Source organism: Micropterus salmoides, unplaced genomic scaffold, assembly GCF_014851395.1.
Source record: "Micropterus salmoides isolate LMB-PRFRI ecotype aquatic unplaced genomic scaffold, ASM1485139v1 Ms_hic_scaffold_10, whole genome shotgun sequence".
Taxonomy (NCBI): domain Eukaryota; kingdom Metazoa; phylum Chordata; class Actinopteri; order Centrarchiformes; family Centrarchidae; genus Micropterus; species Micropterus salmoides.
Genome location: NW_024040041.1, coordinates 21,779,715 through 21,799,154, shown reverse-complemented (window position 1 = coordinate 21,799,154; position 19,440 = coordinate 21,779,715). Strand labels below are relative to the sequence as shown.

Sequence of the window (19,440 nt, the reverse complement as noted above, 5' to 3'; positions counted from 1 at the left end):
CCGCATACGTAAACACGCAAAGACGGCAAAGACACGTAATGTGGCACGGCACGATTGAACCGAAAACAACGAACTTTTATTATCTTTCAGACTGTTAAATGCTGTTGTGTAGTTTAAACCCAATATACCATGTGAATAACGAGATTTATTTTGCAAAATATCGACTGTATGTGTCGTTTAATGCTTCAATTCTGCAATTAAGTAGCTACCCCTTTAATAAATTCATCGTCATTACACGGGAGTAGTCAGAGTGTGAGATTGACACAAACCTGAACCAATGACATTAAAGAACTACTTCATTATGCTGTATTTTCATCCAATCAGATAATAATGTATGTGTACGGTGTAGTTCCCGCACAGACATGGCTCCACATGCTGAAATACTGCTGTTTAACCTTGATTGATCAGTTTCTTCGTTTGAGACAAGCCTAAAAGAGCAACATGTAAGGCATTTAAATATATCAACATTACATTTACTATGTTCTCTTGATAGAAGAATAGATACACACTGTAAATAAAGACATTTGTTACCTTGTGAATCAGGCTGTATCCATGGATGTATAAAGAGACCTAACGTTAAGTTATAATAATACATCCACGATTGACCTACTTTATTTCGTTTATGCTTGTTATGGCAAGTTTGTCAGGTTGATGATCGTTGGTACAGTAACCACTGACTATTTACTTACGTCTGGTTCCTTTCCATGTTCCTTTCAGGCAGGCTGCTATGGATATCACTGCAAGGTATTGCAGTAAAGAAATGGAGGCATACGGGTCATGTGTGGCCTCCAACCCATCAACATGGCAGCATAAGTGTCTTGAGCTGAAGATGAAGGTTGCACAGTGCACATCATCACAGTAAGGCAACACACCAGTAAATTCATTCCCATTTGACTCTAACATCCTTAGACCACATGAAAACACTTTCAGAGCACATTTACCCCTGAATTTGTTTTGTAAGTCCAGTGATCCAGAAGATCAGACAGGACTGTTCCAAGGAGTTTGTGGAGTTTGAGCACTGTTTGAGAGAAAACCAGGACAAACCTACCTCCTGCTCACCACATGTGGCTCGCTTTCTGGGCTGTGCAGAGACAGTGGACCTCACTGGAGTGGGTAAGTTCTTGCTGGAATTGGCCAGACACAACTCAAGGTCACAAGGTTGTGAATAGAAGTGATTATAATATAAGAGATAAGAATGTGTAAATTATTATGCTTCCTCACTTGTCTCTTGAAGAAGCAGGGGTTGTTTTTTTATCACACTGAATGTTTTGTGCATGCTGGATATTCAGACTTTGCAGTATGCAGTATGTCTTGTACTTGGAATCTTTAGAATGGCTGATACAAAAATACATGAAAAAAGACCAAATGGGGCTAAGACTGCACCATCTTTGAGAGGTGTTACTTTCATAGTTAACATGCCAATAATTTAATTTTCTTTTCCCAGATACAAATCCAGTACCACAGCCATCATAGAATTTTAACATCTTCCATCACCTTCAGATTACTCCTGTATCCACAGCAGCACAGATGGGCTTGTCTCACACGTGTCCCGGCCATGTTACAATATGTACAGCGACTGTTAGGATATACTGTATGTTACACCTCTGTGTGACTTAATGTGACTGTTTGTCTTTCTTCAACAAAGATATAGGAGATGAATGCAACCACACTGTCAGTTAGACAGGTCTTGTATTTACTACTTATGTAAATCTTTTGTTCATGTGAAAATAACTTTTATACTTGCCTGTGTACAATGACTGGGTTTTGTTGAACCATCTCATTAAAATTTACATCAGACTTGTATTACTCATTCGGTGTGGTCATCCTCTGTTGTTTTTTGTTGCTTAAGTCTGGCACCATCACCCTCTATAGGTCTGACTCAGAGTCAAATATTAAACTGGAATGGATCGCTCCCACACAAACTCTTCTGACTACTCAATGACTAAAAAATAGGGAGTCTGGGAAGAAATGAGAATGGTGGAGACTGTCCAGCTCTAATCAGTGAGACTACTGAGAGAGACAGAGGGAGGACATTGAGTTACGAGCCCTGTGACCACTAAGCAGAACAGACCTTTTCTGGTTCAATTATTAATGCTTTGAAGGGGGTAATGGAGGGGGAAATTATTCCTTTTTTTAAAAAGTCTAATATCTTAGGTTGATACCATATGAGAAGGTGATCAGTACATCATCATTTATCATATTTAGGACAATAAGGCAAGCACACGCCAAAGATGAAACCGCAAATTGTATTGAAGATACGGCAACATTACATTCAAAGCACATCACCTGGCAGTCACTGAACAGAAAAGTAAAATAGGACCTCGCCTAATACTGCACAAATAAGTTACATTCACAAAAATATCACTGTAAAAATACCATGAGTCAGTGATCAGAGTCGAACATAATGTCAAGAAAGAATGATCACTGGCACCTAAATTAAAAAGTATCACCCTAATCCTATTTTATTCTGCACCACATTGTGAGTGATCCTGAAGCTTTCTGCAACACTTGCTATCCAACTTCCGTTTGGAGGCTATTCCTTTAGACCTACTTTGTGACACATAAATATCATGCTACAGTTTAAATATTTGCTGATTATCACAGAAGAAGGTACAAAATATCTACCTAACAACATCTAATTTCAGATGTTTGAGAAAGAAATTATTACATAAAGTGACTACAACTATTAATTGTAACACAGTCATCCTCACATTTACATTTGGAGCACATCGTCGTGTACCCATTGTCCTAACTTTTGGCCATTATAGATATATTGGTTGTCATTTACTGTACTGCTTATTAGTAATTATTTTATAAAAGAGTAGGGAATGTTAAAGCAATACTCACTTATACAACCCTGTTTCCGCATAAGGCTCTTCAAATGACCCTGTAGTGTTGTCTAAATGCTAAAGAAATCAAACATTTTTTGGTCCATATTACACCTGTCATGCATTATCAAAAACTAAGAATGTATTCTGAAAATGTCATTTTACAGTTTCTTCCTCTTTACAATCTACGTTCTTGTAGTCATTGGGCAAGTTAAATTGTAATCCTATCCAGCACGATATCCTGAGTTATAGCTCAGGTTACATAAACATACACACTAACCTGAGAGCAAAATTGTACTCCAATCCATATACAGTATTGTATACGCTGCAGTCTTTCACGCACAATAACTAATCACTAGTAAGTTATGCAAAAAGTTATGCAATATAGTAATTTAATTTAGACCCTCAGCTGCTCATAAGACCTGCCAAGACTCCTAAATACATGTAACTTGATTGATGAATTCACTTTCAACAACCAATTATTGTCTGTAATTCATGATATACATATTAATATGTTTGATAAGTGTCTTCTGTTTTTTTTTGTTGAAAAGTGCTATGAAATGTGATTCATTGAACATTACATAAATATACTGGGAGTAATTGAGGTCTTTTTAAATATGTTGGACATTTACAGTGTCTGTATTTCCAGCATGTGATTCTTATCGAGGAAAGTTAATCTGATGCAAAATGATAATATGACTATGCCTGACTTGCGATGATTTGGCCTGTGTTAAAAGCTCATAAGTGTGTATGCGTGTAGGCCTTTTCATGGAAAGTGGTCCCACTGGCATGTTGATGGACAGACTCCATTAGCTGCATCGCTGAGGTGAATGGTGATACAGGAAGGGAAAGGTTGAGAGTTTATAAGGGTCAGGAGGTGAAGTAGGAGTTCTGCATGGAGTAGAGACGGTCAATGGGGTTTCCCACCCGCCCTGGCAGGAGACTGCCATCCCCTGTTGCTAAGAGGCAGTCTCCAAGGTGACCGAGGCTTCCGTCGCTGTCCAGATCATGAAACACTGTCTCTGAGTCTGCAGTGAAAAAGAGGTTGCACAGCTGAAGTGGAACGTCTTTAATTAGGACCAGAGAGCACAGAAGAATATAAAATGAATATGAAAGTAAGCACAAATTTTAACTCAAAACTCAAATGCTGATGGAGCTACCAAACAAATAGTGAGTCTGCCTTGGTAGCATGTAAAACATGTTCTTGAAACATCCTTCTATAAGCTAATGCAATATGATGCAACTCTTTGAGTACAAAAAATAAATTTTGCCTAACAATCTCCCACTGCACATTTTCTAAGCAAATTGTTAATAAAATATTGGGCAAGGCAATTGCTTGACTATGTGGCAGTGTATAAGGCTCCATTAAACTCGGTGGTTTGATAGTAGACTGACATTTACTGTTACTACAGAGACTAACTTGTGTTCTTGAATTCTTGTTTTGACTGTCATGGGGGTGGGGGAGAAAATGACAAAACCTTCATTTTGACAGTTTCTTTTGAATTTGCAGCTTCAACCTCCTGTCTTACCATAGGAGTGGAGCTGCTCATTGTTCAGCTGAGGCGGTGTAAGCCCATGTCGAAATGGCTCTCCGCCATAGATGTTGGGGTCCAGGGCGAGTAGCTGCTGACGTGGCAGAGAGGGATACCCCAGTATCCCATCCATGCCATGGGTACTAGAGCCATCTGTGTAGACATGAGAATTCCTTTAGTCATACAATTTCATAGTCTATTCTTCTAATTTTTGCTGTCTTCTGTTCTTCTTGATCCTGCACTGGCACTCACCCTCACTGTCGTCATTGCTCTGGCGGCCCCCTCTACTTGTTCCTCTCCTGGTCCCTCCCAGCTGCTCTTGTTCCTGCTGCTGCTGCTGCTGCTGCTGCTGTCGGCGAGCTATCTTTTTCATCTGATGCACAAAAACACACACAGTGTATGTATGCATTTTCTCTGTGTGTTGATGTGTGACACAGAACTTGTCCTAAAATGCATGAAGTCTAACCTTGGCTCTCTGGTTCTGAAACCACACCTGCACAACGCGCACTGTCAGCCCAGTCTCTGCAGCCAGTGTCTCTCTCACCTACAGGTTAGAGTTTTTCATTGTTTTACACACCTTATAGCGTCAAACACAGCTTGAGATGAATTGCTATGCAGGCTTACAAAGATGCCCAAGAACAGTAACGTTTGCAAGGAAAGGGAGTATTTTCTGGCAGACATTTCCATTGATAAGACAAATTGGTCCACCCACCTTGCGGCAAGGCTTAGCGGACACTTCAAAGGAGGCCTTGAAAGCACGCCGCTGCTGTGTGGTCAAGATGGTGCGTGGACGTTTTGAACGCTTGTGCTCCTTGCCTTCATCACCACCTTTCCCCCCGCCAGAGCCTCCTCCACCATCCTCATCCTCACTTTTCACTAAGCAAGATAAGCAGAAAACAAAACAGTCAGAACAGCACTTAGGAGAAGGTACATTTTCATTCTTCCTTAAATGAAAAATAAGTATTTAAAACTGGAGTGGCTGTGAGGAAAAGCTCAAGTGTTTCTTCAACTGGTTTGGCTGTGCTAGTTCAGTGTTAAATTATTCCAGTGCACTGGAGGTTTAACTCGATGCTATAGAAAATTCCCAGAATGCACTAAAAAACAGAAAGCAGACTATCCTCACTGATCAGAATTCAGCACACTTCTGCTACACTTTCCAAACACAAGTAACATTATCTGAAAATGACAGATGACATAGCAAACTTTATTTAAAAATGGAGCTTTTGTAAAATGTATTTTTGATGACCGTTTGGCCATCATGATGCCAAGCAGTTGTGTTGTGTCACTGACTCAGTATCCCAGTGGTCAGTGAGCCCGCAACCTACTCAACACCTGAGATCCAGTTCAAATATGTATTTCCTGCCTACTGAACTAGAAAGTAGCTTGTGACTAGCCCTTCAGCAGGTATTTACTTGTCTGCAGTGGAGGAATGTGATTGAGATTGGCTGTGCTGAAAAATATGTTAAATTTATGAATGTAAACGAAAGAGAATTTCATTAAGATGTGTGTAGAAAAGCCAAGCAATTTTGAATTGATTTCTATGTGGTTCAGGCAGAAATACCATAACAAACCTACTTTACCTGATTCAGTTGGTGTGGGACTAATAGCAGCCAGCATTTCCCTCTCCTTCTCATAGTCCATGCGGCAGAGCAGCTGACCTTCTTTCAGCACAAACTCATCACCTCTTTGCAGCCGGCGTTCACACTCACAGCAAGTGAAGCAGCCCAGGTGGTACACCTGGCCTTGCACGCGCATTATCAGCTCTGTACGTCCAATCACCTGCAAGCATGCGCTGCACTTCCTTACAAACAGCCTGTCGGGGCAGAGACAGACATACACAGACTTATATGTGAAGGACATAAACATAAACTTTAAAACATGGCATTATAAGGAGTCAAGGAGAGCAGAAAAAGAAAGGTGGGGTAATTAAAGATGGAGACACACAAGGAACTCCGATACATTAACCTTCAGCTCAAATGATTCTGGAAATTAGCATAGTCTCTTAATTAAAGGTCGTATAAACATTACCCAATTCACAGAGCAACAAAGTGAACATCTGCTGAGAGGAATTACAGTAGTTGGATTTTTTATATTGTATTTTCTTTTCTTACTCATTACAGTAGGTGGCAGTAGTTAGCTTATGATAAGAGAGATGCCTGTTGTGTGTCCTTTTCTTTTAAATCCTGAAATGTTGAAGGGGTAAACTCCAGTATAACCACACACCACCCACAGTCTTAAAGTACTTATTTAACACTATGAATAAAGCTTAATAGAGAGTCTTTCTCAGCTCTATTGCTTTTCCCCATGGCCACTTTCCTCCTTTTGTCCCTCCATCTCTCCTCCTGTGAGATGTTATAACCCTTCAGTTTCTCTCCTGCCTGACCATCTCTTCTCATCCTTATTTCCATTCACAGGGACCAAGTCTGCCATTAAATTCCTCTCAAATCCCTGCTCTCGCACTTGGTTTCCTCCCCCTCCCTTCTCAGTATTTTCTGCCAGCATTCCCAGTTCTCCCTCACGCCCTCCCAGCCTGCCTCCCCAGTTCACTGAAACTAATAAAGACAGGATTAATTAGATTGTTGTTTAAACAGTGCGATGGCCAGACAGACGCTGTAAACTCATAACCAGGGATTGGGGATAGCATGGGGTTAATCTCTCTCCTCTCACTTATGCACACTAAAACACATACACACACACACAAACATTGACACTCACACACACACATGCATGCGCATGAACAGGCATGCACACAGACATTTGCACACACCCATTGAGTATCACTATACCTAGTCTGATACTGGCTAGTTACCCACGATCACCATACCATCACCCTTCACTGTGCTAGTGGTGCAAGCTGTAATCAGGAAATAGTACAGATATGCTCAATCACCAGAATATCTCAGGAAAAGTTATCAGGTTGTCAGAGAATAAGTGTTAGAAAGAGAAAGGTCTGTGAATACAGAAATAGTGCCAGAACAAAACAAAAACCTAGACAAGTAGGAAGGGAGGCGGAGAGGGGGGTGAATATAGGGGAGGAAGGGACGAAGGCAGAAGTGTTGACGCTCCCTGACTGAGTGATAGGAAGGTGTTGCTGCCCAAATCTGGAGTGTAAAGAAGGAGCCAGGTCTGCACATTAGAGCTCCTAATCTGTGATTCTGTCCCAAACGCAGCTGCTACGGCTAATCTTTCTCAATCCATCTGCCAAACGCTCCCCAAATTCCCCAAATGACAGTGTCGCTAACTTAACATCATAACGCAAACACAAGTGTCCTTGTGGCTACACAGATCTATTGTGACAGGACCTTGTGTTTAATTAAAGGTTGTGTAACCTATTTTCTTATAGGAATATTGCATTGCATCTAACAGAGATGCTTTTACTGTAAACTATCTGAAGGAACCTAAATGTTAATAAAATCTGGCATCTACCACATATTCCACAAAGGAGAACAATTACCACCCTGCTCTGTGCCGCCGCACTCTCCATCCAAACACACTTGAATACCTTAAATACTTCCTTTCACTGTGAACAAAATACAAGAGAATATAATTGTCAAAGGATTGCTTGACATATGACTGATGATGTTGGTGGTTAAGTCCCACACTCCCTAATCGGGGTGTGCACAGCACGGTAGGAATTTACTCAACATGGCAAATGAAGGCAACTTGGGGTAACTGCCGCAGAGGGGGGTCTGTAAGTAGATCAGTCTAATCCCTCTAATAGAAGTATCGTTCACACTGGCCTTGACCAGGGTGTAGCTTCCAATAAATCACTATGGACATGAAGCAGCCACACGAATGAGGTAAATTTAGTGTACACTATCTAGTCAAATGTCACCACACACCCATTTTTTATGCTTTGTGTGGAATTACATTTTTGTACATGTTCTATATAGAAATCTTATGTTAAGCCATTTTATTAAATTGATTGCTGTCTATTTTGCATTGTATGTCATGTGGTTCCATTTTTGTTTATTTTTCTTTTTAAATTTGTCACGCTTTTTAAAAACCAGATCAAATGGGTGTGTGTTTTTGATTACAGTTTGTGTTTACAGCAGAATAGACATGATAAAAATACTGGAGGAAAAAAGACAATCACATTTTGATTATGTTATGGAACCACAATAAAAACATGATTTTAAAGTTTAAATATCACTAATGGAATGGGTGTTTGCATAAGACTGACCTACAATACAGAAAAAGGTTGGGGGTTTTTTGGATTTGAATTTCCACTAAAAGAAAAGTGAAAAGGAAATTAGAATTTTAACAGCTGAGTTGTAGAGTTACGGCCAGCTGTGAACAAATCTACCAGAAAATATATTTTGAAGACGACTTTTCTTTGGATTTAGAGGGCTTTCCTTTAATGAAGTGATGTGTGTAATATTCATAAAATGTACAGAATTACAAAGGAGAGAACTGTGAGTACAGACAGAAGACTGTCTGCTTGTGAGCTTGTGATGTACAAAACCTAAGGAACTTTGGATGCAGGCACCTTTATGTTTAGTGCCTTGGATTTCTGAGGGGTTAGGAGGCACAACTAATTACAAGCTCACTGATTATGAGATCAAATGCAAAGAGGCAGTAAAAGGTGATGTGTTGTAAGTATCGGGTGGTTACATTCAGCCCTTTCCTTCTTGCTTTATTGTAGATCCTCTGCATACAAACAGAATAACAGAATCTTCATCATCTCCCTAAGCTGTGTCATGTGGCATTGTTTTGCCTGTGAGCTCTGACAAGCACGACATTGTGTGGACCGCAACACATTCATTCCATAAATATGTATGTGTCTCAGAGCGATTACAGTTGTTGTTCTTGCTTTCATAATTGATGAATATTTATACAGGTATTGGCTTGCTTATACTAATTCTAGGTCCAGAGCACTGTTTAGATAAGTTGCATGTAAACGAGCCCAGAATAACCAAACTTTGACAGATTAACGCTTCACTCTGAAACTGTGGCTCATCAAAGATTTACTATTGTCCTCATTTTGAAATAGGTCTTTACACTGTCCCTGAAAATGAAGGTAAATCCAAAGAGGACAAATGATATGCAACAATCTTACTTTTAAGTTGTCTTCTGTTTAGTATCCATGTCTTAGATGTGTGTGTTAAGGTGTGTGTGTGTAGATGTGTGTGGATGTGTGTAGATGTGTGTGTGCGCACTTTCGGCGGATATTGCTCTGTGAAGCAAAATGGCTCAGAGCCAGGGTTCAGTAATCACATCATCTCTTTTTATTAAATCTCCCTGCACTGCTTCTGTGTTATTAAAATCTCCCAGCATTCCCCACGATACTCGCTACCCCTGCCACCACTCACTCACACTCACACAAATACACACATGTATATAAATATATATTTATATATACAGTCACTCACATGCACACACGCACACACATGTGGGTATATGTACAGTCACATGCACACATAAACACAAATATGCACAGTTTGTGTAAACACAGATAAGGTGCCTGGATACAAACATCAATAAAACACTGACAGATGCTATAATTTGTGCACCATATCCATCCATGCATCAATAAAGTAACATCATAAACAGTCCGCTTGCTCAATGAATGCTCTTCAAAATTTGTAAAAAGCTTTGTAATAGTTGTTATCTAATGGCCAAGAGGGCCTGCAGTGTATAGAATACATCTTTAGAGGCATTTCTGCACAAACCCTCAGCCAATCTCACAGTTATACAGTTACATGTCATGACTTTATAAATTGTTCACACTGGTAATAAGACCAGCTCTACATGATAACAGCACTGAAGCCTGTAATATTCAAGACTTAATGTAATGTAGCTGTGTAAAGTAACAACAAAAAAACCTGCATGGTGTGCATGGTCTGCATGATATGTGTCTCTGGGTGTGTGCGATTTACACCTGATGCTACTAAGAATGAACGCTATGTGAGAGGAAAAAGATGTGTGTTCTTGTGTGTGAGTGAGTGGGAGTGTATGTGTGTGTGTGTGTGTGTGTGTGTGTGTGTGTGTGTTAGTTTAGATAAAACAGTTAATCCCCAGGCCACCAGAACGCAATATCCTGTCTGCCCGTTTCTCATTTCCTGTCTGTCTCTGGCGGAGTGGGAAGCAGCGGGGAGGGGGTGGCGGGGGACAGCGGGACCCGTTGCCCCAGAAACAGGAGATACAGCCGGTCGATTTGAGAAAAGTCTACGCCGATCTCCGTATCTCTCCCTCTCTGGTGCGACCCCCTATTCTCTCTCTCTTTTTTCCTCTCCCTCTCTGCTTTTATTATCTCAGATTTAATAAAGCCAAGGCGAGCAGCTTGTTCTGCCATGAAACATTTATTAGCTGTCTGTTATAAAATTGTTGTGGGGGAGGAAAGATGATGGGGTCTCATCTCATATTATGCAAAAACAGTGGCAATATCACCCCTCCATACACACACACACTCACACACACACACACATATATACACATGCATCCAGACAAAAATTTGCCACCTCGGCTTTACCTTCTTTATCCCATTTCAAACCCTCTCTCCATCATTGAGATTTCTCCCTGAAGTTTTTTCACTTATACCATAAAATCTGGCTGTTCTAGAACAGCTCACCATCAAAACACAGAAACTGCCCAATCCCTACTTTCCTTTCCTCTGACACACCTCCGTCCATCATCTTTACAGTTGCAGGTGTAGCTAATGTAAGGCTTCTGGGTAAGGGGTGAGTGGTTGAATGTTTCAGAACCACACATACATGAATAGACTTTTTAAATTGCAATAATTTTAATATTCAGACTTTAAAATATTAGAGGTAATTCATCACATGGCAGTGACTTATTAACCAGAGTTGAGGTGTAATCTGATGGGGAATAGAGCTTGTTGTCCTGATGATGTGTCATTGCATAATTCTCTCTAACAGTATCTCCCTGCAGCCCAGTGTCAGGCCTGTCATCACAGGACAGCCCCAGAATGCCGGGTAATTAGCACTGTACCCAATCAGCCTCCCCACCGCCTCCTCCCATTCTCATCCTGAGACACAAAGAAGTACTAAGGGGGGTGGGGGGAGGGGGGGGGGCGATTAAGAGAAAACAAGGGATAAACGGGGCAATAAACTTTTTGGTGTCATCGCTACCATCAATCTCAACATGAACAAAATGAGGTTTGGAACAGAGAAATATTATTACAAAGTAGACAGTGATGAACGAGGTAACGGATAGAGATACAGGGAGAGAAATGGTGGGTGGGGCGGGGGTATGTAAGGGAGAACAGGAGTAGAAGATGCCGTTTCTGTCCTTGGTCTCTATGTTTCAGAACAGCCAGACTCAGAAGTTCATTCAGATAAATGCACTGTAACTTGAGTGTTACACTCACATATAGCTACTTGGTCAGCAGAGGGAGATTCCATAACTGTGGCGGTGGGGTCTCCCTCTCTCAGTCTGCAAAGAGAGGGTTTGTAAACCTAGATGTAGTCTCAGTGCCCTCCGCCCCGCAGAGTGAGGTATTAAACCCAAGGTTTAGTGACTATCCACCCTGGTGACCTGTTTTTCACAAGGCTGAAGCTGCCTTTATGGAACTTACAAGGAAACTTGCATGCAGGCTCAGCACAGCCAGACTACCCTCCATTCTGTCTGGGCTCAGCACTATTGACCAGGGAACACTGGCCTTATACTGCTCAGTTTGGCAAAGAACCATAATGTCGAGACAGTGTGTAAAACACAATGAGTGAAAAAGTGTGTATAGGATAAGGATGGACATTATTCATACATGCTAATCAGGTGGTTATATTATCTTTTTTTCGGCCACAAAGCTATTTAATCAACCTGAAACTTTTATTCAAAATGCATATGTTCTGACTTCATAGTAAACTGAACAAATGTACACTTAGAGACCAAATTTCTACCACAGCTCATATAGATCTTTAGTTATCTGTTGTTAGTGATCACTGCTCAGAATTCCTTTTTCTGATGTAGCAAAACTTTTCCATCCACATTTTTATCGTTCTGCCCCTTTTGCTGGTAAAAGTGACGCATTGCACCCGTGCATAAAAAACATCCTGATGGAAATTTAGAGTGTGGAGAGAAGTCTTGCCACAAAATGATTCTAAAGCATCATGCTGAACATCTGGTCCATAAAAGGATGGAGTTCCAGACGATTTCTTGAGGTTTCAAAACAAAAAATAAACCCACAAGGAAAATCCACAAGATGCACTTAAATTTATTGTGTCTAAATCCCCTCATTTCCATAACAGATTGAGACAAGGGAATCTCGAATCAGAAGGCATGCCTCCTGTTTTATTACATATATAATGAGTGGCAGTAGGGTGATCGCTTCTTTATTACACAAAGTTTCAGTGACTGAACTTCAATGTGACTCCCAACTGAGCCTATATATATATATATAATTCTATATAGTGCTTGAATATTTGGATTAGAATTATGTGCTTCACCCTAAACAAGATGCACTTAAGCCAACACTGGCTTTTTGAGTTGTAGTGATCAATATAGAAGTCTGAAGCAAAATATCCTTTAAAAACATTAAACATGCAAATGTTGAATAAACTGTTGCCTTGAAGGCAGTTTTGCCCAGATGAATCAGATTGGGGGATGGGTCACATTTCAAAATTAGATTTGTTTTCTCATTTGAATAGATAGACATCTACATGCATTTATTTTATTTCACCTCAACAGAACAGATTTATTATTAAGATTTCAGAGATATCTCCTCCAAAACACATTGTTTTTCATTTCTATTTCACCATTTTCTTATAGCAAAACTAACGAGGACATGCAGACAAATACACAGGGTATTTTTACTGTACAGTGTGGCCTTTGTGGCGTGTGCTGATGGAGAGCCAGGGAGGAGAGTGCTGCTGGCTGTGTGTGCCGGGTGATGTAATCAAAGCAAAGGACAAATTAAAAATATTTGGACAAGCCAGAGATATTGCATGAGGGTGAGATGGAAAGTTGCCCAGTATGAGCAAGAAAAGCCTGCAAAATGTAATCTTACCATGCGTGTATATATTTCATCCACATTGTTCAAAAGTAAGTCATTTACTTTAATATCTGACAATCAATGAGTATAGACAACAGTTTATCAGCCTTTGCCTCTTTCAACCAGCTGTATCTAAAATGGAACCAAGCTCATGTAGAGGGTTAAATGAAAAATTTGCGTCTCTAATAATTGTATGAATACCCCTAACATTTTTATGCATGTTCCAAATTCTTGGACATGGTTAACTGTTACAATGCACACACCTGCTCTAGATGGGGTGGTGGGGGGTGGTGTGTAGTGTAAGGCGCTGATGGACAGACTGCAGGGAAAACAAGGAGACATTGTTGCTGATCCACTGAAGGTCACAGGCAGTATGGTGTGCCAAGTCTGGCACCGACTCACACAGCAAGGCAACTATCCATATGCAATGTATAGGAGACTAAATCAACACCATAGTGAATGAGCCGCTGACTATTAATTTGGATCTACAACTGCAGTCATTACATGATGAGAGCAAATACTCTTTTTCATTCCATCACTGAAAATGAACCCAGTGCTTCGTTTATGATAAGCTATTTCCTCCACATTTCCACTCATTTTTCCAGATAAACGTCACACAATGGGACTTTCATCAGCCAGTTCTTCTCTCTCTCTCTCTATTCTCCAGATGTCAGGTACAGTGGGAGAGTCTGTGCTGCTGGATGCCGTCTGACACTTTTCAAAACAATGATAACAAGCTTCAGGCTCGTCCTTCAGCTGTCTACCTCTGGAGCTCCCACTGCATGCACACCCACTGACCGCATCACACACACCAAACAACCAAAACACACACACACACACACACACACACACATACACGCACACACCATATGGCCTCAAAAATGACCATAGAGTTGACTCATCAAATCAGAAACATTAATTAAGTATTAACAATGCAATATATTATGTCCAGACGGTGTAGAGCGTGGAATTGCAGCATTAAGTGCTGTTAATTCACCAGAGACTGTGAACATAAACACTTTGAGAATGGTCCTATTAATCCAAATCCATAATTATAACCATATAAGCAGACAAATAAATCTGCACCAGTCAACTACAAAAAAATTGTCATTAAGAATTATCATAATTCTTAGCAGGGGGAAATGGGATCGTATATAAGAACTTGACGTACTGTATTATGCACCAAGAACCTCTAGACCAAGTCAAGGTCAAACTGACATCAAAGATGCATGAACCATTTTACACACTTTCTGTCAACACCATATATTCTATATCAATGTGTTACAGAACTTAATTTTGTCTGTATCACATTAACATTCAGACATTTAATTTGGATGTTTTGTGTACAAATGAAGTAAAATGAAAAATTCTAAAATGTCCACTAATTGTAGACAAATGTTTTTAATACTTCAGCCTGACATATTAAATATCCTTTGAAAGTTTGGGGATCTTGACTACAATTTAAAACAAAGCATGGGTTTTGTACACACCCCCCTTTGTAATGACAGACGTGTGGGGTCAAACAATATAAAGAATAATTTGTTAGAAATAGTTTGTTTACTGAACAAACACTTGTAGAAAATTGTCTAGTCTTCTCTAGTTAATTAGTTAAAGACAACAATGCCACATGAAGTGAATGTTTTTTTGATCAAACGTATGCTATCTTTCAACTGACTCATGTAAGGGTCTTTTGTCACACTGAAAAATACAGATTTTCCCCCGATATGTGTTTTTGTTGGGGTGAGTAAACAAGTTATTTGACAAGGTTATTCATCAGTTAATCTCATATAAGTGTGGCAGAGAGACTCTCGCTCTCAGCATGCTTAAAGTAAATGACACTCTTCAGGTCACCTTCTGTTCAGTATTTTCACCTGTTGTTTTTTTTATAACAAAGTTTTACCTGACTGAGAAAGAAAATTCAGCGTAAACCAATTACTGGGTTCCATTTCTTTGTGTGTTACACAACCTAAACACATTAGCATGCAACCTGGTAAATAGTGATCACACATATATCAAATTACTGTCACCCAAACTTGGCAGACCATCCAAATATGGAGAGGATGAAAATACTGTATTATGAGGCATACCTCGAAAACACAATTTGGTCTTTCAAATCAACATCATTTGTGAATTTGGCTTCCTCTTGGCTTGCAAAGGTGGGTATGAGAAGGTTGAGTGACACAATTCCAACTTGCTTTTGATTGGAGGAAACTGTGGCTTCACAATTGATACCATTTCCCCTTCTACTGTAAACAAACACTTAAAGTCAGATTTGGGAAATAAATATTTCATGAATTGCACTACATTTGGAGATAGGCTACTGGTAGTTTACACAAATATTTCCATTATTGTGAGACTATATTTTAGTAATTTATTTGCAGATCAATAGTTTACTTTCAATGGGACATAAAGCCTGAAAATATAGGAATCCAAAGTTCATGAAGTCTGAAACACAACTTTGTTTCAGCTCTATGTTGAGGACATGCATTTTTGATTACTAGGAATTTTTTTTCAACCTTTAGCGTATGGTTCTTTAACTGATCTGAGCGGATGAGGAATTACGCTTTTATTGAATTATCACTTTAAGTAGAGGGTTTGAGTAACCTACTTCTTTCACTCTTCTTCTCGCTGCCCGATTCTCCCAATGAAACAACAACAAACAGTGAATCCTACTTCAGTGAGTGTGACTGCGCTCTTACTTTTCATAGTCGTGCTTGCAGTACAGCAGGCGGTCCTTGCAGTAACAGGTCCCGGTGAGCGCGCTCAAACACACGGCGCACTTGACACAGGTCTCGTGCCAGGAGCGCTCGTTCACGCGCAGCAGGAAGCGGTCGGCGATGGGAGACTCACAGCCCGCACACACCTCACCCCCTCCCCTGTACTCCGGACCTGGAGTGAGCAAATCAGTGCGTGGAAAGAGAGAAAGAGGTAGGGCCGAAGCCAAGGTATTTAAAACACTGAGTTCATGAGTCCAAGTCTCCCCATTGCAACCCCACCCCTTAAGGAAATGTTCACTGTCCCCCAAAAAACCCTCTTGGCCATAGGGATATTTAAAAAATAAAAATAAAAATCAACACGTGTGTGTACATTTTACAACATTTGTCACGACTGCTGTCCTCTCCGAGATCCTGGATGTACTCAATGTGCAAAAGTTCACAGAAACTCCACTTTTTGATATTTTAAACATCGTGTTGTTATTTTTACTCCTTTTAGACTTGATTACATTACATTGTTATTTTTAACTATTTTTTTTATTGTCTATATCTATAGCTGTGTATATAGGCCTACTGTAAAATTAGCTATGTAAAGTTATGTTCAACGCAACAAATGCAACTCTTGTTTTTGGCATTTCTTTTTCCTGTTATATCCCTCTAATATTCCCAAATATTTTTGCGCCGATAGTGAATTCCTCCAGGTAGTGACTTTATTCATATAGGCCTAATCAGAAGGACTTTCATTCATATAATCAATAGGCATTTTATCATGCTTGATTTATATTTTCTCCTAATATTCCTATAGGGACTTATCCTGCGTCAATACTCAACAGCGAGGCTACAGTGACCTTGATTGTGATAGTCTATCTTATGGCATTGTTTCCTTTTGGTCTTTATAATATTCATAAAAATTACGTTTATCACGAGCCTTGGTATCCTGATAATGATTTTTTCAATGGTGATAATATTTAATGTTTAATTGCGAGTTTATTCGTTTGTGCCTTTTGCAACAAATTGTCAGCCAACACTCACCAAAAGGCGTTGAGGATGGAGGCTGCTGCAGACAGGACTGCTGGCTTTCCTCTGTTTTCATCCCTTCTCTCCTTACCTCAGTGTGGTCGCTACAGAAAGACACAAAAGCAGCATTTCTGTCTAAGACATCAGCTAAACTGCTGCAGTAAATCCATTAGAAAATAAGGCAACTAGTAAGATGAAATGTAGCAACGCATATTATTAAAATACAGCCACTAAGTAGCCTATTTTTAAAGCGATATTTTAAATTACCAGATTATAGATCCCAAATTAAACTGCATTCGCACTCACACAAAAACACACAGCTTGGACTTAAATTAAGCTATGAAAGGCAGAAAACTATGATAAAAATATGACACATAGGCCCATATTATTGTTAATTTAATCAAAATGAAAGGAATTACATATGACCATCAAAGTTTAAACCATTATGCATTCTTAATGTTTGTTTGACATGAGGTTATAGTACATGGCCCTGAATCTAGTCAGCTGATATTTTAAAAGTGCATGTCAGCCTTTAAATATTACTCTCTACATGATAAGTAAAAAATAAACAAAGGTTTTGTGAAAAGAGAATAAATTACCCAGAAAAAATCACGTTCTTATATAGGCCTATATAATTTTTTTCCGTAATCCCAGTCTCATTTTAGACATTTTGGTGAAAGTAGGCTATGTATGTTTTAAAGTTTTCTCAAAATTTAATTAGGTCTGTTTTAGTTTTAGTTTGTTATTTTAAAATGTACAATTGTTTCATATGATGTGACAAAATGGGGTATTACCGAGGAAACATTAAAAGACAGGGACAGCATCGTGTATCCTACAGATTTCTCTTTAAAACCGGACAAATCCAGAGAATAATAAATTGACTGGGGAAACAACATCTCATTTTTCAGCCACTTTAATGTAGATTATGTTTTGTGGCCTTATCACACTATGGTAAAAATTATTTTGTAATGCTCGCTAAATAAACACGTCTATCATAACATTTATAGCCTATATTCCAATTGGATAGGCCTTTTAAATTATATTTAGATATTTTTGTTGTGGTATTTGTAAAGATTTAGTTTTACAATATGATTACGTTTGGGAGGCTTTGACAGTGAATCTGTAAAATCGACTAAATATAAAATAGGCTATTTAATATCGGGTAATTGTCACAGAAAATGAAGTAATGAAATAAAACAAATGAATTATGTAAATACAGCTAGGCCTAATCTGATTTTATATTTTGCCTAATTGCGGTTTGAATACATTACCGGAATAGGCCTATTTCTTTAATGCATCGCTATTAACATGTTGAGACTAACAGTCTGGCACTATGATAATGATTACCGGAATAAAAATGTTCAAAAAAGATTTTATTAACTTTGCTACAGGTCACCTGGAGCTGTAAAGGACATGTATTTGTCATGTCATATGAGGATCAATAGGATCAATAAATTGTCCTATAAAGCTGATGTCACACATTAAGAAGCCTTTCTTGGTATGGAGGTAATGACCAACCTTTTGTGTTTAGGAATTATCATATCATAACAACATGAGAAAATATGTTTGTTCTAATAGCCTAGTTTAGAAAGCTGTTGAAATGACCAGGCAGTCTGGTGCTACCAAAAGTAAAAAGACAAACTTGAGTGGTTATGCGTCTGTTCGGGTCCAATAAGTGGATGTGCTTACTCCACTCTCAACACAGCTGTAAACTAATGTTGTAATGAAATATTAGCCTATATCCACGATAAGCATCAGAGAATCTCTAAAACGATGTATTTGCCACTGAAGTGATACCTAACCTAAAAATGTCGCCTAATAAAATAGCCTCTCTTCTTGTTTGGATTGAAGGATCAAATCAAAGATCGTAACTGATCAGATGGCAAGGTCACTGTGACTTAACCTGTTTTTCCATGAGCATTTAAAACACACACACACACACACACACACACACACACACACACACACACACACACACACACACACATCAAAATAACGTTAAACCTGACCAATTGCTGCTGCAGGAATGAGAGACAAATCGATTCACGCAACAGAATAATTCAGAAGTCGCAAGTCTGCCTTCGCCGACAACCTGTTCTTGAGTTAGTCCTACCTTGAGGTGAAACACACTCCTCCTGAAATCTCGGTTGGCAACATTAAAACCTGGGGGAACTTTCGGCCAGCAAATAAACAGACGCGTTCACAGATTGTTCACCTGAACTATCACAGTTCGGCGCGCATGTTGCCTACAGTAAAAATCCAAATAGCATGATGACCCAAACTATTGTCTATTGTCTCTCCTGTTTTCTCTGCCAGCCGTGTGTGCGCTCTGACTTGTTTTGTGCGTAAGGAGGCGCAGAGGGAGGAGATGGATAGACAAGGAGGGAGGGAGAAGGTGC

General features: G+C 39.5%; 2 protein-coding genes across 2 annotated transcripts; one reads left to right on the top strand and one right to left on the bottom strand.

Moving 5' to 3' along the window:
* Window positions 1-314: 314 nt before the first annotated feature.
* Window positions 315-1,810, top strand: LOC119896531 (coiled-coil-helix-coiled-coil-helix domain-containing protein 5). The gene is made up of 4 exons (XM_038710000.1): window positions 315-443; window positions 718-858; window positions 962-1,113; window positions 1,445-1,810. Coding segments are annotated over exons 1-4 (324 nt in total). The 5' UTR covers window positions 315-441; the 3' UTR covers window positions 1,474-1,810.
* A 420-nt stretch (window positions 1,811-2,230) lies between these two features.
* On the bottom strand, window positions 2,231-19,342 carry lmx1al (LIM homeobox transcription factor 1, alpha-like). Its single transcript, XM_038709960.1, has 9 exons — window positions 19,155-19,342; window positions 17,057-17,145; window positions 16,010-16,199; window positions 5,941-6,173; window positions 5,073-5,236; window positions 4,827-4,904; window positions 4,613-4,733; window positions 4,358-4,513; window positions 2,231-3,856 (listed from the first exon to the last, which is right to left on the bottom strand). Exons 1-9 carry the CDS (start codon window positions 19,196-19,198, stop codon window positions 3,699-3,701), a joined length of 1,233 nt encoding a protein of 410 aa, XP_038565888.1. The 5' UTR covers window positions 19,199-19,342; the 3' UTR covers window positions 2,231-3,698.
* Between the last annotated feature and the right edge of the window lie 98 nt (window positions 19,343-19,440).

Bases quoted from the DNA above. Each gene is read 5' to 3' on its own strand.
- LOC119896531 (XM_038710000.1), top strand. The intron at 859-961 runs GTAAGGCAACAC...TTGTTTTGTAAG, and splicing joins GCACAGTGCACATCATCACA to TCCAGTGATCCAGAAGATCA. The intron at 1,114-1,444 runs GTAAGTTCTTGC...TTCTTTTCCCAG, and splicing joins AGTGGACCTCACTGGAGTGG to ATACAAATCCAGTACCACAG.
- lmx1al (XM_038709960.1), bottom strand. From the start codon at position 19,198: ATGTTGCCAACCGAGATTTCAGGAGGAGTGTGTTTCACCTCAAG. The intron at 4,905-5,072 runs GTGGGTGGACCA...TCTAACCTGTAG, and splicing joins CCGCTAAGCCTTGCCGCAAG to GTGAGAGAGACACTGGCTGC. The intron at 4,734-4,826 runs GTTAGACTTCAT...TTTGTGCATCAG, and splicing joins TTCAGAACCAGAGAGCCAAG to ATGAAAAAGATAGCTCGCCG.